Genomic DNA, 27,442 nt, shown 5'->3' with positions numbered 1-27,442 from the left:
CACCAAATTGCTAAAGAAACACAGTTGAGCCGTCCACTCCGTGTCGAGTCTCCCATGGGAGAAGGGCGTTTCGATGACTATATGTATTTTTGTTTTTCTTATTTGTTTGTCATGAATGATGTATATATATCTCAATTCTACATTAATTGTCATTTTGAATGTGTATAGATGTTGTCATTTTTCAATGTTGAATGAACTATGCACAAACTTTTATGTCATTTGAATGTTGAATGAATTTTGATGTGATGAATGTTGAATGTCTTGTCTTTGAATGTTTTTAAGTGTGTTTGTGTGTGTTATGTCAATGCATTGTGTCACATATGTTTATGTCTTTAGCCCATTTTGGTTCTTAACTCCCGATCAATGGATCAGTTCGTAACTTTTGATCACTGCATTTTTTAGTTTTCAAGGTGCCTGTTAGAAATTGAAGGTGCTTAAAAAGAAATTTTCCATAGATTGACAGTATAAAATTAGATGAACACTTTCTTAAACTAGAGTTTTTTCTTACAGACGATTAGAGTTTTGTTGAGTATAGTGTCTTTTTTATTTTTGTAAACCGGGTCTTCCGTGCGTAACTATGGAGACTAATTCCTCAAGTATTATGAGAGATTATTAAAGTTTTGTGTAATGGTTCTCAAATTAGAGGATGGAATAAAATGAATAATTAGGAATTGATTATTGAAAGAAATATAAAAGTGATATATGAGAACATTTGGTGTTCTTAGTACATAGAATGGAGAAAGAAAATATAGAGGAAGGTTAAGTCTAAGGGCCTGTTTGATTGTGTTTTAATTTTTAGTTTTTAAATACTCTTTTGTAAATCTATTTTTAAGAAGTCTTTTTAAGAAGAAAAAGAACAAAAATCTTGTTTGGTAATCCTGTTTTTGAAAACAGTTTTAGAGATGAAAAATAAAAAAACTTGTTTGATGAATATATTTTAAAAACTAAAAAATTGAAAATGTGTTTGATTGATACATATTTTAATGGGAATTGAATTTCAAGCGAATGCTTAAGAACACTATCTTGAAATAATGCTTAAGAAAAAAATGTTAATCAACTCAATTAATTATTTGATTAAAACTCCATCAATTTTTTTATATAAAGATAATATATGTATTTTTACATTAAATAGGATATCTTGTTGCTGTAGATGTAAGTATTTTGTAGGCCAATTATAAAAGGAAACCGCCATATATTACAATATTAGTAAAAGAAATTATGATTTATAATTTAGATGTCTAAAAATCGATAAAAAAAAATAGATCTTATTCAATTGGATAGAAACAACCTAATTTTTTATTAGTCATTCAAAATTAACTGAATTGTTCATATGATGTAATTCAGTTGATAATAACGATAATATTAGGTTAGATATCTCAACCCAAATTTAAACCCGAGACCTCATAGTTATCTGTGAGTATCGGTAGTACTTGTCACTTTATCAAACAAGAAGAAAAAAAAGGATTACACATGATTGATTAAATTAATGGTTATTTATTTATTTATTTTTTGATCAAGTAATCTAGTGGCTGAAACTCACATTTTAAATGTGAAGAAATGAGGTGTCCGAGATTCGAACTTTAGCCCTGCATATATTATGCAATGTTCCGATCAATTGAACTAAGCTCACGGAGACTTAATGATTATTTATTTATTGAATATAATTAAATAATAAACTGTTGTTCAAGAAATAATGGAAAAAAACAATGAACAAAAATTCAATTAAATTAAATTAATACTCCTTCCGTCCCATAATAATTGAGTCAATTGCAAAAAAAAATGTCCTAAAATAACTGAGTCATTTCACTTTCCAATACAATATTAATTACTTTTTTCCCTTTATAACTCTAATTAATATTACTTTCATCACTCCCAATTCAATATATTCCACTTTGCATTTATAATAGTGGAGAATACACAAATACTTAATAAAAGCACTTAAAACTTTTTTTCTTTCTCCTTCATTTATACATTTTCCTTAATATGCGTGAAATAAACTTTTGGCTCAATTCACCATGCGATTCGGTGGATTCATGAACTTCAACTTTTAAATGTTGATTTTGAAATGGACTAAAAAATAGTAGCTGATTATTTCAACAATGGTCGCGGAGATGTCACCAAATTTGGATCTATCATGGACAGTAGTGTCCAATTCTGCAATAATTATTTAACAAACTCTCATGTCGAGTTTATTAGGAGGCAAGCAAATGAGGTTGCTCATGTTTTAGCTAAAACAGCCACATCCAGTACTACCTTCCAGGTGTTTGATGATATTCCAGCATGTATTACCTATCTAATTTTTAATGAAATGATATAATTTACCTTTTCTAAAAAAAAACTTTTGGCTCAATTAAATATGGGATGGAGGAAGTATAAGAATAGACAAAAATTCAATTCAATTCATACAAGAATAGGTTCCCTCTGTGAGCGTCAACATAAGAATAGGTAAAAAATAATAATAGAACTTCCACTTAATTACCAAACTGCCATTAATGAAAATTGTACATTTTCTCCGTGTTTTCTGTTTTCAATCTTTGTTGAAAGAGAAAAGCAAAAGTGAAAAGCAAAACCCATATTTGCTGTTTTGGTTTTTTACTTTTAAAAACTCCAAAATGAAAAAAAGTTTTTAAAAACAATTTTACAAAATCATACATCCAAACAAGTTTTCTAGTTTTTAATTTTTAAAAACTGAAAAACAGTTTTTGAAAACTAAATCAAACAGACCCTAAGACTCGACTATTACTCTATTAGATAGTACCAAATGGAGAGAGAGGAGAGAGACTTCATCATTTTTCTTCATAATCCTTAATGATCATCCTTTCCATATTTATGCAAAAACACTGGCCACATGTCCATTTACCTCAACCAATTACATTTTGCCAAGTGTATTTTCTCATGTGCTATTTGAATCACAACATTTTGTTGACTATAGTATATATTTTATGTAAATCGGGTATCCTTCGTAGACAATTGCAGAGATTAATTCCTCGAACCTTGTGAGATTTAAATAGACGGAAAACTCTAACGCTTCATGTTCAAGATTGGATTCCAACCTTGGTTGAGTATAGTATCTAACATCTAAATAATTTACACCACTTTTTTTTTTTTGTATTCAAATCAGTTTTCGGTGAATTTAAATATTTATTATAAAAAAAGGGTGAATTTAAATATTGGATTAATTTTACCTTACAGTGACCATATCCACGTTTCTTTCTTTCTTTCATGAATATACAAAAAGAGTGAATTTATATATTGTGTAAAATAAAGCATAATCAAAATCTCATATTGGGGAGGAGCATAAATTTTACTTGTTAAGAGAGGGAAATGTATATTTTAACGTAAAAGAATAGGGAGAGTATAATTCAAGCTTCTTTTATAGAGTGATTGTTTCAAGTTTATAAAATATAATCTGGGAATAATTTTCTTGAGAATATAAGGATGAAAATTTTATTCCCAGATTTACTGAGAAAATCTATTTGGTTAGTATTTAAAGTATCGTTGAGAATCACTGATAAAATGATGTTTTAGGAAAGGGGAGTCTAATTTAATCTAATTTTATTTTAAAAGGAAGTTGTCATGTGTCAAATATAATTTTGGTCCCCAATGTTCGTTTCCCGCGATTCCATCCGACAAAAAGAGAGACCACAGATTGAGATCAAGAGACATCCTAAAACTAGCAATGTTTCCTTCTTCTTCATAACTCAACGACATTCTGGGACACAACAACAATGTTTCATTTTTCTGCTTCTTCAACAAAATGTTTCAGAGGTACTATGTTGTTCCTGTTTCTCTTTGAAGAAATGCATTGCAAAAACATTATTCCCGATGTGGTAGCTTACAATTCCCTTATTGATGGTTTTTGTAAATCGGGGAAAATCTCTTATGCTTTGAAGCTAGTCGATGAGATGCATGATAGAGGTCAACCACCTAATATAATTACTTACAATTCTATATTGGATGCTTTATGCAAACGCCATCATCTTGACAAGGCAATCACATTATTATCAAAATTGAAAGATCAGGGTATTCAACCGAATATTTACACATACACTATTCTAATTGGTGGATTGTGTAAAGGTGGAAGACTAGAGGATGCCCGAAAAGTTTTTGAAGTTATTTTGGTCAAAGGCTACAATCTTGATGTGTATGCATATGCCGTTATGATCCATGGGTTTTGTAACAATGGTTTGTTTGATGAAGCCTTGGCTATGCTATCAAAAATGACGACGGACAATAATTGCAATCCAAATGCTGCAACTAACGAAATAATTATATGTTCTTTGTTTGATAAAAATGAAATTGATAAGGCGAAGAGACTTCTTCATGAAATGATTGTGAGAGGTCTAGTGTAAGATCAGAACTAGGTAAGATTTTTCTTGATGTCTACATTGTTATTATTTTGAATTTTTGTTTCGACATTATTTATCATTTCATTTATGTTGCTGCTTCGCCTAATGGGAAAGAATGCTTTTGTTATTGTTGTTTCATTGTTAACTGTTTTTATACTAAACAAAATGATAGATCGGTGAGTTCCAACGTGAGGGATACCCTTCAATGATAATATTGAAGAAACAGTGTTCCAATGAGTTTGAATTAGAAATCCTACCAAGAATAGATGAAAATGTCAACTATGTGGTGTGGAAATATCTACAAAGCATTCTATGCAGTTATTTTATCTCAATATTGTGTTTGTTAATTCATTAACACGCAATAGAAATTTGAAAGGCATATTATATTGAGATCAAGTGAACATCAATGTATAGATTAAAATGGAAACCTCATTAGAACTATAACTTGTTCATTTGTTTCTGTATTTTCTATTGAAAATTTATTTGTCACATACACTCATTATACATGGAAATGAATGATCCACAGATGAATTATCTCTGACTTGCAAACTTAATTTAATTTCTCTTCTGCAGGCAGCAGTTTGTGACACTTCAGTGCTCCCAAATTGTGGAAGGACCTCACAAGGGCTTTATTAGAGAATGACATACCACAAGACGAGACGATACAGGTTTCAAAGAACTCAGAATGGAACACCTTCATAACAGAATGACAAATACATATGAAGCTAGTAAAAAGAAGATGGAGGACGTTTATGCGTGTGAAGCTACTTGCAGATGTTTGATGAGAGATAAACCTAATAGTTCAATGACCATGATGGTTTAAAAGAGAAACAACACAATAAACTAAAATATGCCACATATTTAAGTCAATTTCAAACTCTAAAACAATCAAGTTATTAAAAAATTTAAAAATAGAAACATCAAATAAAAGTAGAAAAAAGGAAGAGTTCAGCGAGATACCGTATGGGTCTTGAATGAGGTAAGTGAAAGTAAGTGCACCATATGTACAACTTGAGATGTTGTTTGGACTAACAGTAAAAACATTAAGCGAAGAAGGATGAGGAAGCACTTTTTATATTTCTCAAAATAACTGTCACTTTAGAATACAAATGCTAACATATAATCAATTCTTTGTGTCAATTGGGTCTTATCCCTTTTGCTTTTTCTGTATTCAACACTATGGCCTCTAGGGGAGTGACTCATGATGTTTCAAGCTACAATATAATGATTAATGGGTTTTGTAAGATTAAAAAGGTCGATGAAGCCATGAATCTCTTTGAAGAAATGCATTGCAAAAACATTATTCCTGATGTGGTAACATACAATTCCCTTATTGATGGTATCTGTAAATCGGGGAAAATCTCTTATGCTTTAAAGCTAGTCGATGAGATGAATGATAGAGGTCAACTACCTGATATAATTACTTACAATTCTATATTAAATGCTTTATGCAAAAACCATCAGGTTGACAAGGCAATTGCATTATTAACAAAATTGAAAGACCAGGGTATCCGACCAAATATTTACACACACACTATTCTAATTGATGGAGCCTTGGCTTTGCTATCAAAAATGAAGGACAATAATTGCTATCCAAATGCTGTGACTTACAGAATAATTATACGTTCTCTGTTTGATAAAAATGATAATGATAAGGCGGAGAGACTTTGTGAAATGATTGTGAGTGGTGTATTGTAAGATCAGAACTAGGTAAGATTTTTCTTGAATTCTACATAGTTATTATTTTGAATTTATGTTTCAACATTATTTATCATTTCATTTATTTTGCTGCTTCACCTAATGGGAAAGACTGCCTTTGTTATTGTTTTTTTATTTGTTAAGTGTTGTTATACTAAACAAAATGATATATTGGTGAGTTCCAACACGAGGGATACTATAATTATTGTTGTTGTGTTTTACTAATTGTTTTACATCTCTAGCCAATACCTTCAACAACAGTAAACATCGATCTCGATTCTTTATATGATACATTTCATTCCATTATATGGAATCCCTAAAATATGGAAAGTCTATTCTAAAAAGAAGTAAATGAGTAGTGAGGTAATGAGTGAGGAAGGGTGAGCTTAGCCGTAGTTAGTTGTAGATAATGTATAATGATAGAATAAGCAGGTGAGAATTTGAGAGAGATAAGGAAGAGAGAAATCTCATTTCTTTAACTCCTACCCCATCTTGATGGTTTCAAGTATTCAATGTTGTACATGGGCACCCCGTCATAGCCTTGTTCCTACCGTAGTACCTCCCCTGAGAGTCGACATCCCGGCAGCTGCACTCTACAATGCTTTACTCGGCCTTTCCGGTCATTCCCTATGTAAGTAGCCCTTTTCTAGCCACCAAAAACCGACTTCAAACAGTATCTAAATTAAAGAGAATCTGTGAATAATTTGGATAATATTGAAGAAACACTCATGAAACAGTGTTCCAATGAGTCTGAAATATCAGTTACTACAGCTACACAATAATGACAGGGTTTGACTATTTGAGAGTCTTTCACATTAAGAGACCTCTTCCTACCAGATTTAATTAAGCCAAGCCAAAAGAGTATGGTGACTGGAACATTGGTTAGCTCATAAGTGAATTAGAACTCCTGCAAAGAATAGATGAAAATGTCAACTATGTGGTCGGATATATCTACAAAGCATTCTATGCAGTTAGTTTATCTCAATAATGTGCTTGTTAATTCATTAACACGCAATAGAAATTTGAATATGCATTAGGAGACCTCTATGCATATTCATTAACCTTTGCTATGTACATATTCATCTAGAGCCTTAAATTCTGAAGGGAATGTTGAATCTTTGGCAACCAAATTACCCTGCTACTGTTTCATGCTAAAATCTCACTCATATTCATGCATATCTTAGTGCAATTGTTGTCTACCTTTAAGTTCAAGGCTTCAAGCCCTTAAGCAAGCTTAACATGTTATAATTTATTATTTTTTTTATTTTGATTCCTTTAACTCTGAATTCTAATCAAGTTACTTGGTATCTAGTTTTGTTGTTTTATTGTTTTTGTTTCAAAATCATGTTTTTATCAATAAAATGGATTTCTTTTTTCAGGTTCTATTTTAGATAATTTGATACTTCCAAAACAATTTTCTAAGTTTTTGAAATCTGTCTGAAGCATATATGCAAGTGTTGGAATAATTAATTGTCACAAGAGATTCTGTTTTGTGTGAACACTGTAATCTGCTTTAATGACACAAGATACCTCTTCTGCAGGCAGCAGTTTGTGACACTTCAGTGCTCCCAAAATGTGGAAGGACCTCACAAGGACTTTATTAGAGAATGACATACCACAAGACGAGACGATACAGGTTTCAAAGAACTTGGAATGGAACACCTTCATAACAGAATGACAATACAGATGAAGCTAGTAAAAAGAAGATATGGAGGACGTTTATGCGTGTGAATCTCCTCGCAGATGTTTGATGACGGATAAAAGAAAGTAAAGGATATGCATGATTTCCAAAAGAAAATGAATCAGAAATTTGAAGAATGAAGCTTTACAATGGAGATAAAGATAGGTTTATTGATTAATATTAGAAAGTAAATATCAGAATGCTTAATTATATACTTGTTACTGATTTGTTATAATGTTAGAGGTTAGTATCTTCCATAAATTTTTGGTACCTCAACTCAATTTTCATTCTCTTTTGCTCTTCCTTTAAAAGATTGCATCTTCTCCTTTTTCTCTTGCAATGGATCCATTAACTTTGAATCACAATAGTTACCCTTTCATAAATAAGTCCTAAGGTGGTCTTCAAGAAGAGAAAAAACAACATAGAAACTCATTTGGTCCTTAATAAATGAAAATATCAATTTGATCTCCAAGATATAAAATGTCAGTGAAATTAGTCTTTTTTAACATGATATTTAATTTTGGTTTTTTCAATCATTCATACAACTTCATATAAAATATAAACTACAATTGTCGCTTGTAAGTATAATTCAGTCGGTAGTTGTAAGAACATTATTATACAAGGGTCAGATTTCGGACCCTGGAATCTCCATTTCTTCACACGTAAAGTGTGTGAGTTCAGCCACTAAGCTACTTAGCAGAATAAAAGAGTTATATCTTAAAGGGAGAAAAAAAACATTTTAGTCCCTAGAAGAGTAATGCATTGTCACATTTGTCCTCGACGTTAGTCATTCCACTCTTTTTAAGTCACGCTAGTACCCGATAAGAATAAGGGTGTCAACTTTGGTCAAAAATGTTGATGTGGCGACTGAAGTTGACAAAATGAGATGCTAACATGTTCTCAATGACCATTTTTAACATAGAAATCAACACAAACACCCATCTTTCAAAAATCTAAACTTCCCTTTGATTTTAAAGGGCAACACATATGTAAAGTCATCCATGTGAGTATTTACAAATTAAATCTATAAAAGTTAATTTTGGTGGCTCTACATTCTGTTTCCTTAGCCTCGTGTTTTTGACATAGCCACCGTTCTTAGTTAACGTCAAGGACTAAAGTGACTAACAGATCTGAATTTGTTAAATAATGGAACTGACAGCTTTGTTTTTTTTGCAGGCTACCAAAGTACCTTCTATATAACTTTCTCATTTAGAATCTGTAAAATTAAGATTGAAACTATATACAGGGAGTCAAGGGAAAGGAAGTAAAGCAAACCTAAGACAGCATTATCTTTCTGCAAGCTGAACCGATCATCATCCAAGACAAAAACACCAACAACTAAGACAGCAAATAAACTCTGCCGAAGCGTACAACATAGACCGTTCGCAGGAAAAACGGAAAAACAATTCAATCTAAATCTGACAGAAATACCATCATCTTTTAACAGAGCGCAAAGAAGGTATCAGCAGAACACTTCATCTTATGGACCACTCATAAAACAAAAAAGGCTACTTAACCCCCAACGCCAACGCCAACGCCACGACAAAGTTTTGATATCATCAACCACTTGCCTCGTATATATTGCTCCATTGGAGAAAATGATATTATTTCATGACTTCCACATCACCCAAAGAGTAATGTGCCAAATTAACCAAAACCCCTGCCGAAATTTCTTATCTGCAGCTTCTCCATATAATTCAGAAGCTAAACCAATCATATAATTGTCGACTGAATTCCTCAGCTGATTTTGTAATAAAACAGAACAATGCACAAAAACTGTTAAATAGAACTTGGGCAATAATTATGGTGGACTATGATGAGCATCATTTGTTTTATATGCAAGAGGTAGGAGGACAATCATATTGAAGCTATAACTAATAATCCTAAAATTATTTATTAAGCAACTATATGCAAGAAGTTCAAGTTGAAGCATCTAATTTAATTGTCAAAAAATCCAATCGTTGAAATTCAATATTATAAATGTAAATTGAGATACATCATCCTCCTTAAGCATCTAATAAATTCTGAAAAAATAGTGGTCACGCAACAAAAAAAAATGTGGTCACATAGACCATATATTTGGTTAACTGAAATTTTTTAGAGTTGTACAAAGGGGAGTATACATTAAAGGTGTCTACCTATTATTGCTCTTATTAAATAGAATGCTTGTTATGGTAGAGAGATAGACTCTGTGCAAGAAAAAAAAAGAGTTTGTTGGAGAGAGAGAGAGAGAGAGAGTAACAATAGTTTGTTATAGGACAATGATAGATAATCAAATTTATTGAAAAGTGAGTGTGTTTAAAAGCAATAGCAATTAATTGGTGAATTAAAAAGAGAGTATAATAGAAAAAATTAAACAAAAAATTCACTTCTTTAATTTGAAATGTACTATTTCAAAAGGACGGTTAAAAAGAAATAGATGGAGTATATATTTTTATCACCCAAAGAAGTTAATTAATTACTCCCTCCATTTAATTTTTTTTTTAGAATAGTAACATTAAATTAAGGAAGTCAACTTTTTAGAGCTTTTTTTCTATTATACTCTCATTTTAATTAATCTACCAATAAATTTGATTTTCATTGTGCCAAAAAAAAAATTATTTTCCCATCTTTCTTTTGTAACAAACAATTGATATACTCTTTCTTCAACTTCATATTATTCAAAGTATAACTATGATCTTCAACTTTCCTACAACTGATCCATCTTTAAAAAATATATATATATATATATATATTCCTACAACTTCTTTAATCAAAATTTAGATTTTAAGTATGTTTTCAACTTTACTAGAAAAAAAAAAAAAACTATAGTGAATCTTTTAACAATGTTACAATCTTTCGTAAAGAATTTCTACTCTACAAGATTCATCATTATAATCTAACAGGTTTGTTGAAAAAACCTTTAATTTTTCTTATCTTTTTTCCGTAAGTAACCAAAATATATATCTTTTCTTCGCTGACAAACTTTAATTTATTCCTTGGTAACAAACAAAAGTTTGTTTAAAGAAAAAAACAAACAAACTTTGGCATATCGTGTTCTTGCTTGCAATTAGCAATTATATAATTAAGTAGGAGGAGACCCATTATTATCCCAACAACATCCTCATAGCTTCCTTCTTCTAAAAAAACATAGGTTCTGATTATAGCACGTCGGTGACAGTCTCGGTAAGTATAAACAAACTATAAGCCTTTTCTTTATTAATCACAACTCAAACAATAATGAGAAGAAATTTGAAGTTTTATCTATTTAGTTTTCAATTGCAACCATAATTTACAAAACTAATGTATGTAACTTTACTATGACAATGTTCAACTATGGAATCGGGCACACAGTGGATTAAGTTAAAGAAAGTGACTATAAATCATGCATAACCAGAAATTCAATTAGTACAGACAGTAGCGGTGCCACAACAAATGGTTCATTACTTGTTATATTATTTATTGATTAAAAATATTAAACCTGTTTACTTGAGATAAGAGAAGGGACAAAGAGGAAATTCATTATTCAATGCTAATCAATATAACTAAAACTTCAACATTAGCACCTAAAGAGAGAAATAAAGGGTAACATAATGTTGCACCAATGGTTCATTACTTGTTACAGGAAATTGCCTAGAAAAACAAACAAAAAATGTAAATATGCAGAATATTACATGACACAAACTACAGCAAAAGAGGAATGTAAGGCCAAAAGAATAAAATATGTTTACTTTTAATAATAAAGTACTGCATAGTTCATATGTACGATGCCACCAAGTTGCAACCTAGTCCTTGGTATAAGTAGGTAAAATAAGTCAGCAAGATGTTTAAAAGGATAGCATCTTGAACAAAAATAATGGATTTGATAGCAATTCGCGGTTGAAAATCTTAAATAGCTAGCACAGATTTAATAAGTCCAAAACATTGCCATGACATGCACAAAGATAAGATACGCGACAGCGATTTAGTGTGACGTCAAGGTTTTTGATGTCTCCTTGACGACAATGCAACGCAACATCAATGATCACGACAACCACAAACATGATTATAAACCTTACTAGTTTGATGCATAATTATCAATTATCATCAAATTTACTGCTGCAACTAATTACAATAAGCAATGGCAGGTTGAAGGGAAAAGAAAATAATAGTATTAATGTATTATAACCTCTCCAAGGAACATATATGGCAGAAAGGTTGACAGAAAAGAAAAGCTCTGCAGTTTTAATGGTGTGAGTGAATGACAGATTAGATGATCCTTTTAAAATTCAAAATAACAGATGTTAACTTGAAAGCACCCCACCTAGTGCTAGATTACAGTAGACGTCTAACAATCATTTCACGAAGAAGTGTCAGCGCCTTATCATTCTTGTCGTTTTCGAACAAAGCACAAATAAGAGTTTCGTATGTTACAGCATCAGGCATGCAACCGTTGTCTTCCATTTGTGAGAGTAAGGACAATGCTTCATCGAAAAAACCCTCTTTACAAAGCCCATTTAATCATCACATTATACATTCTAATATTTAATGGGTAGCCCTTACATAGAAGATCCTGATAAATCCTTTGTGCATCCTTAAGTCTTCCATTTTTGCATAGTCCATCAACAAGTGTTGTGTATGTACACATATCTGGCTGAATTCCTTCGTCTTTCATCTTCGTTAACAACGCAATTGCCTTGTCAACCTGATGGTTTTTGCACAATCCATCTAATAAAGAATTGTAAGTGATTATATTAGCTGGTTGACCACGATTATGCATTTCATCTATAAGATCCCAAACATCAGAGATTCTTCCCGATTTGCAAAGTCCATCAATAAGTGAACTGTATGTAACAGTATTAGGAGTCATGTTTTTTAAATGCATTTCTTTGAAAAGTTTCACAGCTTCATCCACCATTTTATTCTTACATAATCCATTAATCATGACATTGTAGCTATGAACATTAGGAGTCACTCCCCTTAGAGAAATAGTGTTGAATACATGTTTGGCCTTGTTGACTTCTTTTACCAAGAAATACCCATCCATCAAAGAAGTATAAGTAACAACATTAGGTTCCACGCCTTGTTTTATCATAACAGATAACACACTTGTAGCTTTTTTGACCTCTCCTTCCTTACATAAACCATCAACCAATGTAGTAAGAATAAAAACATTTGGACTGATGTTTTTCAACGACATTTCATTAAACAAAGCAACTGCTTCTTTCATTTGACCCACAATGAAAAGACCATATATTATAGTATTATAAGTGACAACATCAGGATAAATTTTCTTAACAATCATTTCAGAATATAAATCATACGCGTCAATTACAAGTTTATCTTTACAGAGACCGTCAATGATTGCGGTGTACATTATGACATCAGGTCTAACCAATAATAACCCTTCAATCTTTCTAAGCAACTGCAGGGCAGCTCTTGTTTCTCCGGATTTACATAACCCATTGATCAATGTCCCATAACTAACCTGATCAAGATGAAACCCCTTTCGTATAACATGATCATGAAAGTTAAGGGCTTTCCTAACATGACCGTTATTACAAAGACCTTTGATAAGTGTAGTTAAAGTTACAGTATTCGGCTCATAACCTAGTTTAAGAATCTTACCCAATATAGAAAATGCAAAATTGATTTGACCTAGTTGGCAAAAACAATTAATCAAGATGCTTAAAGTAAAAATGTCAGGTTGAATTGGTTTAAGTTCCATTTGTTGAGAAAAAGAAATAGCAATATTGAAATGATTCAACTTAGCAAGAGAAGATAAAATCTTATTAAATTCAAAGATGGGTGGGGTAGGATTCTTCATATGGAGAATGCTATTGAATGAGGAAATAGCATCATTAACATTGTCAATGAACGAAGGAAGAGGCTGAATGTGTAATCGACGATGAAGAAGAAACAAATTGAGAGTAGAAGGAACAGAGAAGAGAGACGAATACCTTAACATTGATAACTGAGCTTGGCTGCAACGTTTGTGAATGCCGTTTCTATACACTGACAGCGTAAATGAATTTTCGATTTGGTTTAGCTTTTACATTGAGCATCTAATTCGGTGGAATTATGATGCCAATATAATGAGTTTTACCTTCTTTTTTTTCTTTCTTTTTTTCTTTTTATACCTCTTTTTATAAATAAAAATGCTTAAAAACATGAGTATGTGACACAGTACGGAAGCGTAGGGTTAGCAAGCGCTAAATTTAGATAGGAAAGAACAAGTTTGCAAGCGACAAACTTATGAAAATAAGGTTGCAAGCGACAAACCTATCAAAATAAGGGTTCCAGAATCCACCAGAAATTGAGAGAAAATCTCGAATATTATTAATGAATAAAAAAGTTTGCCTCTTAGGTTGCATAAGTTCTCCTTATATAGTGAAAGAAATAATAAACCCCTGGGCCAAAATAAAATAAAACAAAATAATAATAATAATAATAATAATAATAATAATAATAATAATAATAATAATAATAAGGCTTAATTGCACTTTTCCTCTATCTTTTGTTAATTGTGCGATTTTGCACCCCCTCTTTTTTTTTGAGCAATTTTGCACCCTATCTTTTGTCAACTGTGTTTTGTTCAAAATCATCATTAAAAGAGGGGAAAATGGGCAAAAGATAGGGTGCAAAATCGCTTAAAAAATATAAGTGAGGGTGCAAAATCGCACAATTAGCAAAAAGATAAGGGACAAAAGTGCAATTGAACACAGAGATGAGGTGCAAAATCAGAAAGGGGGCAAAAAGATGGGGTGCAAAATCGCACAATTGGCAAAAGATAGGGGGAAAAGTGCAATTAAGCCTAATAATAATAATAATAATAATAATAATAATAATAATAATAGAAAGTTCTAGAAAATCACTAAAATTTGGCTAAAATAAAATACTATAAAATTACTAAGGAAGCCCTCCTACATCAGTCTCCTCCACCTCTGAAGAACTCGACCCCGAGTTCTCATCTTGATAAAGGACTTCATCTGCATGGCATTCATGAATGTCTACCACATTGAAAGTGTTGGAAATGTTTATGGAATCTGGAAATGCTACCACATATGCATTATCATTGATCTTGCGAGTCGCTTTGAATGGACCATACTTGCAGGGTTGTAGCTTGCTGTAGGTACCAACAGAAAATCTCTCTTTTCGCATAAACACCATCACATCATCCCCCCATTGAAAACCTTGACTCTTCGCCGTTTATCTATAACAACTTTATTTTTCCCCCCATTGAAAAATCTATCAACATCGATCTTCCAGTCTAAGAATTCTTCTACTCCCATCGTTCCATGAAATAGGGGAATATCAGCCTTAACGCAATCTTGGTGATTCCCACGTTCACTCCCATCATCGATCACAACTTCCTCCTCATCAAAACTCAAATCATCATCAGAAAGGTTGCTGACATAACGAACCCTAATATTCGAAGTTGGTCCTCCTCCCTTGTTGTTGTGGTTGTTGTTGTTTTGGTTGTTGATGTTTCTATTGTGGTCGCCGTTTCTATTGTTGTTGTTGTTGTTGTTGGCGAGGTCGTCCACCCTAGCCGTCAACGTTGTCATCTGTTCTGCAAGAGCTTTGATGGCCTCATTCATGGTTGTAATGGTTGCAGTGAAACCTTCAAAATCTGCCCTGATAATTGGTTGATCTCCCATGATTGAATCATGTTCACGAAAGAATAGGGAAAATCGGCTCTGATGCCAACTGACGCAGTATGGAATCGAAGGGTTAGAAAGCGCTAAACCTAGATAGAAAAGAACAAGTTTGCAAGCGACAAACTTGTGAAAATAGAGTTGCAAGCGACAAACCTATCAAAATTAGGGTTCCGGAATCCACCAAAAATTGAGAGAAAATCTCGAATATTATTAATGAATAAAAAAGTGTGTCTCTTAAGCTGCATAAGTTTTGCTTATATAGTGAAAGAAATAACAAACCCGTAGGCCAAAATAAAACAAAACAAAATAATAATAGAAAGTTCTAGAAAATCACTAAAATTTGGCTAAAAAAAATACTATAAAATTACTAAGGAAGCCCTCCTACATCAGTCTCCTCCACCTCTGAAGAACTCGACCCCGAGTTCTCATCTTGATAAAGGACTTCATCTACATGGCATTCATGAATGTCTACCACATTGAAAGTGTTGGAAATGTTTATGGAATCTGGAAGTGCTACCACATATGCATTATCATTGATCTTGCGAGTCGCTTTGAATGGACCATACTTACCGGGTTGTAGCTTGTTGTAGGTACCAATAGGAAATCTCTCTTTTCGCATAATCACCATCACATCATCCCCCATTGAAAACTTTGACTCTTCGCCGTTTATCTGCAACAACTTTATTTTTCAACCCGATAGCTTCTAACTTGGCCTTAACAGAATCTTTCATAGTCATAATCTCTTCGGCCATCTTTTCAGCAGCTACGCTAACTCCAAGAGCTTTAGGCAACTTAATCAAATCAACCACATGCCCAGGGACAAAAGTGTAAACAAGTGCAAAAGGTGTTTTTCCTGTAGCAGAATGCATAGTGCTGTTATAAGCAAATTCAACCTGAGGTAAAGCCAAGTCACACTGTTTCGGCTTGTCACCACAAACATAGCGAATCATATTTCCCAAAGTCCTGTTCGTGACCTCAGTTTAACCATCAGCCTGGGGGTGAGCGGTAGAACTCCAGTTCCCAAATAATTTCCACAGAGTAATCCATAAATGACTGAGGAATTTGGTGTCTCTGTCGGAGGTAATAGATGTAGGAACCCCATGAAGGCGCACAACCTCTCTGAAAAACAGTTTGGCTATGTTGGATGCATCCGCAGTCTTCTTGCAAGCAATGAAATGGGACATCTTGGAGAACCGGTCCACAACCACAAACTCATAATCCACACCTCGATGGGTACGAGGCAAACCCAACACGAAATCCATAGATAAATCCTTCAAATGTCATCAGGAATGGGTAAAGGCATGTAAAGACCAGTGTTCTGCGACTGACCTTTAGAAACTTGGCAAGTGTAGCATTTCTTGACAATGGTTCCAACATCTTTTCTCAAGTGCGGCCAATAAAACCTTTCTTCTAGACTAGCAATGGTCTTAATTCTAGGGGACTTCTCTATTAATTCTGCCTTCAAAGCTAAGTTGGACGCTTCAGCAACGGTCCAAACAGTCTGTAATCCCATCTTCTCTTGCAATGAACTTTTCAAACCACTAATATAACGAGCCACCTTCTGATTCTCGGACTCGCCTAATTCATTACGTTTAGAAAAACACAAAAATTCAGCCGTGTACTCAGTCACTGATCGCTTGCCCTGAACACATTCAATATACATCTTATATAGAATCTGTTCATAATCTTTAGGTAAAAATCTTTCAAGCATCAACTGTTTCATCTTTCTCCAAGTTCAAATAAGGCATTTATTTTGCCTACGCCTCTGAACAACGAGTTTATCCCACCAAACAGCTGCGGTACTTTTCAGCCGGATCGCAACCATCTTAACCTGCTTTTCGGTTGGGACGTCTATGACTTTGAAAAATCTATCAACATCGATCTTCCAGTCTAAGAATTCTTCTACTCCCATCGTTCCATGAAATAGGGGAATATCAGCCTTAACGCAATCTTGGTGATTCCCACGTTCACTCCCATCATCGATCACAACTTCCTCCTCATCAAAACTCAAATCATCATCAGAAAGGTTGCTGACATAACGAACCCTAATATTCGAAGTTGGTCCTCCTCCCCTGTTGTTGCGGTTGTTGTTGTTTTGGTTGTTGATGTTTCTATTGTGGTCGCCGTTTCTATTGTTGTTGTTGTTGTTGGCGAGGTCGTCCACCCTAGCCGTCAACGTTGTCATCTGTTTTGCAAGAGCTTTGATGGCCTCATTCATGGTTGTAATGGTTGCAGTGAAACCTTCAAAATCTGCCCTGATAATTGGTTGATCTCCCATGATTGAATCACGTTCACGAAAGAATAGGGAAAACCGGCTCTGATGCCAACTGACGCAGTACGGAAGCGTAGGGTGAGCAAGCGCTAAACCTAGATAGAAAAGAACAAGTTTGCAAGCGACAAACCTATCAAAATTAAGGTTCCGGAATCCACCAAAAATTGAGAGAAAATCTCGAATATTATTAATGAATAAAAAAGTGTGTCTCTTAAGCTGGATAAGTTTTGCTTATATAGTGAAAGAAATAACAAACCCGTAGGCCAAAATAAAACAAAACAAAATAATAATAGAAAGTTCTAGAAAATCACTAAAATTTGACTAAAATAAAATACTATAAAATTACTAAGGGATACATTAGTATGAGATAGGTACGATTGACAACATTTTGAATTACCTTCTTCTTTTATCTTCTTATTTATAAAAAAACAATACCAAAAAGGAAGAAAGAGAATAAACAAGGCTAAAGTTATTTGAACAACCTTAAGTTGCGGGACAACCGTAGAAACATACTATCTATGTACCTTTTTATTTTTTTATTTTTTTAACTGGATGCCAGGCTTAATTTGCAAAAAAATGCATACGGTGTCCACCCGGACAACTATAATTGGATGTCAAAATATCACATATCAATAAACAATGAGTATGAGAAATTTTTTTGTCTAAAAATTGTAACAAAATAGTTGTGAACCGACTCATCCACTAAATAGAAGATCAACACTTAGGGATGCAAATGTTATGGTGTACATATGAGTATGAGAAAAACATGCAAGTGTGGACTTGATTGGGGTTTCACCACTTGTGGGATTAGGGATTGAGACTTTTACGGTAGGACAAATAAACCTAAAAGTTGCGTCAAGTAAAATGGCCAAACATGAGAAAATGTGTTCTGACAGTTAACATATTTTTATACCATTTGCTTTTAACACTTTCGGTTTCCTAACACTAGAAGTTGTTAAAGGGGCATGCATAACAATGTCACGTTTCATAGGTCCATGAATGTTATGTTTATAAAGATTGATTTTACCATTGAAAAATGTTTAGCGGCATAACTTGTTGTCCGTTTGTCTTCTATTCATGTGTAAGTAATTCTTGATATATATATATATATAAACTATTTCTAAGTTGTATGAATATTATTTCTCGATAACAAAGTTTTCAATTTGGCACATCTGTTTTATTTTTTATGAAATCTAACACATCTATTTATGTGTATGAGTTTGCAATAATTATTATTATTTCATAATTCTACCGAAAAAAATCAATAATTTGTATGGATAATGCTTTGTCCACAAATAAACTTTGTTAGTTTAAATGTATTATTATACATGACTAATTCAATAATTTGAATGGATACTATGTACCTACATCAATATTCGTTAATGTCTCGAATAAAGGTATCTCTAAGGGAGAAAACCTTTAAAAACAAAATAGAAATATGAATTGTTAATTTTTATTATCAATAACTCAAATCTCTTACTTAAAGAATTACACATTTGGTGGAGATAAAATTTATTTACCCTCATTCTTCTGCGAAGAGTTTAGGAGACATACACTTTCCCATGTAGGGTTGGATGGTAAATTTTGGATTCATTTTTGTGTGAAGGCGTGGTTTAGGAGACAATACACTAAAATTATTGGTATATAATTGAAAATTATTTCTTCTACATTTGATCCAACTTTTTACATCCGTAAAACTTATACTAAAATATGTATTGCTTATAATTTAAACCGTTAAATTTATCTCAATAATAAAATTACCAATCTAGCCACTAGGCTACCTGATAAAAAATAAAAAATAAATTACCAATATAAATTTTGACTCATTATACTGAAGTTTTCATAATTTACTAGTTATAAACCTGAGCTTCGCACGGGTTCAATAACGTATTCGATAAAAAAATTCTTCGAAAGAAGAGATATTAAAATGACATAACATTGTGATTCATCATAAAATATGTATAAGCTGATTAAGAGAGCATATAATCAGTTTATGAGAATACAAACTAACATAATATTTAGGATTAAAACAATTGGAACCAATAAAGAAACTGTTAGGACTTAAGCCCATGAGGAGAGCCCAACCCAAAAAACTAGTCCAATAGGTGGGAGAACCTCAAGGCTTAAGTACCACATCAAGCACTTTGATATACTCGATGTGGGACTCCTAACATTGCCACGCTCTTTAAGAGCCGACTTCCACGACGGCTTTCACTCTATCGACACTGACCCGATGGTAGCCCTTTCCTTTTTGGCGGCTTCACTCACCTATCAGTATTCGGTGGAACACCTTAATCCAGCCTATAGGTAGCCCTTTCCGTGGTCCAACTCTCAATGAAAGCACCAATAATGGATTTGGTTAAGGTAGCAACAAAATTCTAAACTATGCCAAAGAACAAAGAAAGAAAACAACACGTAAAGAAGATAAAAAATAAAACTTGGAATTATTCATAGCCTTCCAGCAGGCACACTAGCTCTTAAATAGCTAGGTCAAAGTGTTTAGACCTATTACAAGTTATGGGCCTGGGTCTCAAAGAGATGTCCCCTATAAAGACAAATAAACTGACATAAGGCCCAATACTACTTGAGAACATAATTCTTGGTCCATGTTGGCTTGATTATTATCCTTTTAGTTCTATGTGGTTCTTGAATGCTATCAGAAACCAACGATATGTGAGTTTACATATTATCCAAAATTATAAAAAAGAGTGTTTTGTTATAGAGTTACCAAAAAAGGATTGATACTCATATTTACATCAAAAGAAATCAAGCAAAGAAGTAGCATCAGTGAGTGAATATAATCTAGTCTAGAATTAGAGTTAAGGTGATATGTTGAAAGTGCGGATCATGAACACCAAATCTTTATTTGGGAACGACTTGAACGTGCATATTTTTCCGGTGGCTTCTCTAGATCAAAAATTAACTTATCACCTACCTCTAACATATGTTCTCGGCAAATTTAAACCATTGGCCGCCTAAGTATTTTTTATAACTGACTCTCTTTGTCGTTATCAAACGACACTTATACCTTTTTTGAGCTTGTTTATCAATGAGTGTGATTGTTTTCTGTGTTCCTTTTAGAAATGTCATTGATATCTCATTTGAAAAGTGCTAGGTACAAAACAAATTGCACTGTTAATTAGAAGTTATATATATGAACATTTCTAAAACATTTACCAAAGCATTATAAAGATTTGCTGTATGAAAAAAACATGTTTTATTTTGTTCAAGAGATTAGGAAAACAACATTATAATTAACATGATACTAATTGGAACCAATGAAGGAACCAACAATGTGCAGATTAACGTTACATAATAGTTCGGTTTATAAAAGAGATTGCAAGTTTCATAGACTAACTAAAAATGATGAGGTGACACTAACCACACCTAGAGCTATCAAAAATGGGCCGGCCCATTGGCCCATATTTTTGGGCCGAGACGGGCCTAAAAAACTAACCAAAAAATGCACTCGGGGTTTTTCGGCCCAAGCCCATTTGGGCCATACAAAAGTTGGGTCGGGCTGGCCCACCGGGGTTTTATGTCCATCCAATCATATTTTAGCAAAAAAAATAATGGTGAGTAACTAATACATAAGAAAATACATAGAAAAAAAAGTGAATAAATTTTAAAATAAAACATAAATGGGCCAGGCCGACTGGCCCATGGCCCACCCGGACCGAACTCTAGAATTCACAGCCCAATCATAAACGGGTCGGGCCCGGGCCGGGCTGGGCCGGCCGGCCCATTTGACATCTCTAACCACACCCCATCAATAGAAAATTACTAAAATGCCCCTCCTAGGAGCAACTCCCATAATACAATTCAAACTGGTTAGGATTGAATTTAGTTGTTTTCCAAATAGTGATGTAATATGTTTCCTAACACAAAATATGCACATGAAATAAAGAATAATGCAATATGTATTTTTAATTTGTGCGTAAAAAAACTCAAAGCATGTTTGTGCATAAAAAAAAAAAGCAGACATTGACTAAGTTTATAAATTCAGCAATTGACCTAACTTGAGACAGTTTGGAAAAATCGTTGTACGAAGTACGTTGAGAAGAAGTCGAACTTTGACTTAAGTTCTATCTGAAGCTTTGACTCTGAGCTTGAGAAGTGTTAAGGTCACGACAACAATTCAAGAAACATGGTCAAAAAACAATCATATTGGATTGTGAAATAATAAGTTATTCTAACACTGTATTGTGAAATCATAATACAAACTTACTAAGTCTTAAACTTCTTAACAACCGGATGATGTAGGTTGATGAGCAGCCTCGAACCTTTTCTATTTTGCAATGTTTAGTTTTTTTGAATAAGAAAAAGATATGCATAGTTTGAATAAGAAAAAGATAAGCATAATTTTTTTAGGAATTTATACCTTTTTTGAAGAAAAGACATCTACAATTTTACTTTTAATTAAAATCAAAATTTTATAAAAATTATACGCATTAGCGTAAAAAAAAAAAACAGACACACATAAAGTATTACTTTAAACGCTAATATGTGTGTCTGTATATTTGCGCGGTTGAAGAAAGAAAATACAAATATTTTGTATCATTAAATGATAGCGTGAATAAAAATATTTGTGAGGTTGTTAGAATTAAACGATATTTAAATTAAATATATAAATGATAAAAAGATAATAAAATTTCTTTGAAAAAAAGGTAATAAAATTAAATGAAACCTCCTTTAAAAAATTAAATGGAACGACTAAAAAAATTAAATGGAAGAAAAAAATATTGAAATATAATATTATAAAATAAAAGAAAAGGTTCACAACGTGAATTGAAGAGAGATGCTTGTGAAATAAATTGTCGAGAATTAGTTTTTTGAAGTAGCATTCAACAACTTTTGGTCAAAGCTCATTCCATTCAATTTTATGCATTAAAAAAAATACCTTTTTTTAGTAAGTACTTAATTGATATTGTACTTGGCCTAACTTCTCCTTAAAAATGTAGAGACATTGAAAAAAAATCCAGGTCAAACGGTATCTTAATCTCCCACAACGGCAGTGTAAAAACAACTGAATTTGGGAGAGAAAAAATTAGAAAATAGTTAAAAAAAATAAAAATTGAAAAATAGTTAAAAGTTATTAAAAATATAAAAATTATAAAAATAATTAAAAAAATGGTGAAGGGCAAAATGGGAAATGCACCCTAAAAATGATGAGGTGGCACTAACCACACCCCATCAATTGAAAATTACTAAAATGCCCCTCATAGGGGTAAAATGGTAAAATCCTAGGAACTTAATTTTATAATATAAATATAATAATAATAATAAATATAATATAATAAATATAATAATAATAATATAGTAAGTAGATTAATTGACTCATTATACTGAAGTTTTCATAATTATTAAATCTTATACAAAATCTCATCTATTTCTTATATCTTATGGAAAATTAGATGTCGGTATGTGAACTACTCTGCCCAATTTTATTCCCTAGTGCTTCAGTCTCCTTTAAAGTAGTGTCAGCCTAGCCTAGTCCAAGAAGACTTTTGCATACCAAGACTAGCAAATTGAGGGGATTCAAAAGTCCCACAAATTTGAACTTATAACAACAATACACTAACATGTAAACCAATCTGTTGTAGGATCAAAACCAACAAAACATTTCAAAAGTCAAATTTATAAGAAACCAATGTTCATCGACAGATGGACAAACAAATAGCACTAAGATTTTAAGTGGCTGCTCCTTCCTCATATTCTCAACCACCTTGACTTTGCTTCCTCTAAGTAGTTAGTTCTCTAATACAGAACATTTATTCCTTAGCTGGTTTTCTGTTACTGATATGCATCTATATAAATAGGGACCGCACTGTTTTTACATCATAACAATAATATACAAAGTTCAGATTCATATCAAATAGAGAATAAGAATAAGAGATAAAACAGTTCAAAATACGCAAAACAGTTATACATAGTAAAACCATAAGTGAGGTCCTAAATTTAGAGAGCTAAACAATAGTAAAAGGAAGGACCTAAAGAAGAATATACTATGAGAGTTGAAATTACGGTTCAATTAGAAAAAAGAAAATTAGAAACATATAAATACATCAACAGAGTCATCCTACCAGGGATAATAAAGTCAGAGAAATCTATTTCATTTTTTATCTGATAAATTATCATAACAAGTGCCTTATAAAAGTTCACCAGAAGTTGCACAGACAAATATTGCTAAAATTTTAACCTTTATTAAAGTATCAGATGATCTTTATCTACCCATCGCAGTAGTGACGAAAACCCCAGAAAATGTGATATGCAAGTAGATCAGCCCGAAAAATATATGAATGTTAAAGTGTCATAGACCGTTAAAAAAGTGATATAAGAACATCACCACTACATAGTACGATGCCAACACACATGAAAAACAACGAATCAGTACGTGTTGCACTTTAATTGAATACACAGATGTTTTAGCGGAAATCACAGACGGTCAAAGTTCAAATACCAAAAAACAACTTCGTCTTTTCTTCATTGAATGTCTCTCTCTTATTAAGTATCATTTTCCTATAAGAAACAAGTATGTTGCATCTCTTGGATATGTAGATATAATTGGTTCAATACCCTTACATGTAATCATCCATGGATATGTAAATATAATTGATTGAATACCCTTATAGTAACTGATAATATATGCACATCAATATATAGTTTCTAATTGGAATAATTAAACCAGGAAAGTAGACTGTTACCTATACTGTCAAAAATCAAAGCTAATTTATCATTGTTGAACCTTAACTAATGTTGTCAAACTTTGATCCGCAAATAGACATCATAACTCCATAATTTCAATTGTTAGATACAACCAATTTATAATTGCCATATATAAAAGGTAAAATAGTTGTATAAATTGGTTATGTACTTATGAGTTTTATACATACACAATAAAGTTATACATACATACTTTATATTCTAATCTGAGAATTGGGGAGGCATTAGCTTAATATCAATTGAGAGTTACCAATATTCTATATTATTGTTATGATTTACATCTGACAATAACAATAATTGTTTGACTCACTAAAACTTAAAATACTAAAAGAACGATACCATAAGTAACTGAGTATTTGCCAACTCATATATCAAGATGTCAAGTCAATCAAAATAAGCAAAAACAGATCACTGGTCATCCATTATTGTTGTCCCAAAAATAAAATGGTAGTTAGCTTGTTGTGTGGTCAATTTTCCTTTTTATGTGTGACAATAAAAGGAAATAAAGAATGGGTTCTCGTATTCAAATTCAAAATAAAAAATTGTAATTAGGAAATAACTAACCTACTTTTACTCTTAAAGTAGACCTCTATCAATCATTTCATGAAGAATCTTCTCTGCCTTATCATTCTTGCGGTTTTTGAACAAAGCACGAATAATAGTTTCATAAGTTACAACATCATGAGTCAAACCATTTTCTTCCATTTGCAACATAAGTACAATGCTTCATCAAACAAACCCTCTCTACAAAGCCCAATGATCAGAACATTATATGTGCAAACATTTAAAGATATCCATTAATTAGAAGTATCTGAAAAACTTCTCACGCCTCCATAAGTCTTCCACAGTTGCACAGTCCGTCAATTAATATATTGTATGTGTACACATTTGGCTCAACTCCCAAGTCCTTCATTTTCGTAAATAATGCAATTGCCTTGTCAAAATTATGGTTTCTGCACAAACCGTCTATTAAAGAAGTGTATGTGATCACATTAGCTGGTTGACCTCTATCGTGCATCACATCTATAAGATACCAAGCATCAGCGATTCTTCCAGATTTGCACAGCCTGTCAATTAATATATTGTATGTGTACACATTTGGCTCAACTCCCAAGTCCTTCATTTTCGTAAATAAAGCAATTGCCTTGTCAAGATTATGGTTTTTGCACAAACCGTCTATTAAGGAAGTGTATGTGACCACATTAGCTGGTTGGCCTCTATCGTGCATCTCATCTATAAGATACCAAGCATCAGCGATTCTTCCAGATTTGCACAGTCTGTCAATTAATATACTATATGTGTAGACATCTGGCTTAACTCCCAAGTCCTTTATTTGCATCTCATCTATAAGATACCAAACATCAGAGATTCTCCCCGATTTGCAAAGCCCGTCAATAAGGGAATTGTATGTTATAGTATTAGGAGTCAAACTTTTGGAATGCATTTCTTTAAAGAGAATCACAGCTTCATCCACCATTTTAACCTTACATAATCCATTAATCATGACACTGTAGCTACGAACATTAGGAGTCACTCCCCTTCGAGCAAGTGTATCGAATACATATGTGGCCTTATTCACTTCTTTAACCAAGAAATACCCATCCATCAAAGAATTATAAGTAACAACATCAGGTTCCACATGTTGTTTTATCATAACAGTCAAAACACTTTTAGCTCTTTTCACCTCTCCTTCCTTACATAAACCATCAACCAATATATTGAAGGTATACGCATTGGGGTTGGTGTTTTTGAGTATCATTTCATTGAACAAACCAACTGCTTCTTCGAATTGACCCACAATGCAAAATCCATAGATTAAACTATTGAAAGTGACGACATTAGGATAAATTTTCTTAACAATCATTTCAGAATATAAATCATACGCGTCAATTACGAGTTTATCCTTACAGAAACTATCAATGATTGCAGTGTACATTATGACATCAGGTCTAACCAATAATAACCCTTCAATCTTTCTAAGCAACTGCAGGGCAGCTCTTGTTTCTCCGGATTTACATAACCCGTTGATCAATGTCCCATAACTAACCTCGTTAAGATAAAATCCCTTTGCTATAACATCGTTATGAAAGTAAAGGGCTTTCCTAACCTCACCATTAAGACAAAGACCTTTGATAAGTGTAGTTAAAGTTACAGTATTCGGCTCATAACCTAGTTTAAGAATCTTACCCAATATAGAAAAAGCGTAATTGAGTTGATTCAAGTGGCAAAAACAATTAATCAAGATGCTTAAAGTAAAAATGTCAGGTTGAATTGGTTTAAGTTCCATTTGTTGAGAAAAAGAAATAGCAATATTGAAATGATTCAACTTAGCAAGAGAAGATAAAATCTTATTAAATTCAAAGATGGGTGGGGTAGGATTCTTCATATGGAGAATGCTATTGAATGAGGAAATAGCATCATTAACATTGTCAATGAACGAAGGAAGAGGCTGAATGTGTAATCGACGATGAAGAAGAAGAAACAAATTGCGAGTAGAAGGAACAGAGAAGAGAGACGAGTACCTTAACATTGATAACTGAGCTTGGCTGCAACGTTTGTGAATGCCGTTTCTATACACTGACAGTGTATACGGATTTTGGATTTGGAATCAGTTTTACCAGAAGAACGATTCTTGTCTCTTGATGATGCCAAGATACAGCTAGGCTTCTTTTTCAAATAATAAAAGGCTGGTGATTTTCTCGAGAAAAAAAAATCCATAACTTTTAGTTATATTCTGAACGTCATGATAGAATAATTATTATCATTTCGTCTATTTATAAATAATGAAAATTAACAATGAGTTTTAATTATTATTAATTTTCTTTTTGATAAAGTTATCATCGTGAACTTAACTTAGTTGGTAGGATCAATGTCTTCGTGAGCATAACGTTAAAACAATGCATAATATATGCAAGGTTTTAGGTTTAAAATCTGGTCATCACAAAAAAATAAAAAAAATTGATAAGCCAATATATAATATATGCAAAGGTCTGGGTTCAAACTCTAGCCATCACAAAAAATTAATAAAATAATTTTGACAAAAGTTTTAAATTTTTTTGAGTAAAAAAATTGAGTTTTAAATTTATGTAAGTATTTTCGA

At 32.6% G+C, this 27,442-nt stretch overlaps 4 protein-coding genes and 2 long non-coding RNA genes across 6 annotated transcripts; 2 read left to right on the top strand and 4 right to left on the bottom strand.

Annotated features, from left to right (window-relative positions):
- Positions 1–3,800: 3,800 nt before the first annotated feature.
- LOC25496756 (pentatricopeptide repeat-containing protein At1g09900) lies at positions 3,801–4,352 on the top strand. Its single transcript, XM_013597457.1, has one exon. The coding sequence runs from the start codon at positions 3,801–3,803 to the stop codon at positions 4,350–4,352; it is 552 nt and encodes a 183-aa protein (XP_013452911.1).
- A 1,176-nt stretch (positions 4,353–5,528) lies between these two features.
- Positions 5,529–6,047, top strand: LOC25496755 (pentatricopeptide repeat-containing protein At1g09900). The gene has a single exon (XM_024786574.1). The coding sequence runs from the start codon at positions 5,529–5,531 to the stop codon at positions 6,045–6,047; it is 519 nt and encodes a 172-aa protein (XP_024642342.1).
- A 454-nt stretch (positions 6,048–6,501) lies between these two features.
- LOC120575919 (uncharacterized) lies at positions 6,502–9,606 on the bottom strand. The gene is made up of 2 exons (XR_005642164.1): positions 9,004–9,606; positions 6,502–6,954 (listed from the first exon to the last, which is right to left on the bottom strand). It is a non-coding gene; the product is annotated as an uncharacterized lncRNA (long non-coding RNA).
- Positions 9,607–12,190: 2,584 nt separating this feature from the next.
- On the bottom strand, positions 12,191–13,654 carry LOC112422896 (putative pentatricopeptide repeat-containing protein At1g12700, mitochondrial). The gene has a single exon (XM_039827108.1). It carries the CDS (start codon positions 13,652–13,654, stop codon positions 12,191–12,193), a length of 1,464 nt encoding a protein of 487 aa, XP_039683042.1.
- A 9,289-nt stretch (positions 13,655–22,943) lies between these two features.
- LOC120580846 (uncharacterized) lies at positions 22,944–23,904 on the bottom strand. The gene is made up of 2 exons (XR_005646613.1): positions 23,819–23,904; positions 22,944–23,446 (listed from the first exon to the last, which is right to left on the bottom strand). It is a non-coding gene; the product is annotated as an uncharacterized lncRNA (long non-coding RNA).
- A 941-nt stretch (positions 23,905–24,845) lies between these two features.
- On the bottom strand, positions 24,846–27,052 carry LOC120580845 (putative pentatricopeptide repeat-containing protein At1g12700, mitochondrial). Its single transcript, XM_039835003.1, has one exon. The coding sequence runs from the start codon at positions 26,870–26,872 to the stop codon at positions 25,166–25,168; it is 1,707 nt and encodes a 568-aa protein (XP_039690937.1). The 5' UTR covers positions 26,873–27,052; the 3' UTR covers positions 24,846–25,165.
- Between the last annotated feature and the right edge of the window lie 390 nt (positions 27,053–27,442).

This window comes from Medicago truncatula, chromosome 6 (assembly GCF_003473485.1).
Source record: "Medicago truncatula cultivar Jemalong A17 chromosome 6, MtrunA17r5.0-ANR, whole genome shotgun sequence".
Classification (NCBI taxonomy): domain Eukaryota; kingdom Viridiplantae; phylum Streptophyta; class Magnoliopsida; order Fabales; family Fabaceae; genus Medicago; species Medicago truncatula.
Note: the sequence above shows the minus strand (reverse complement) of the source record. Positions and strands in the feature narration are given on the sequence as shown.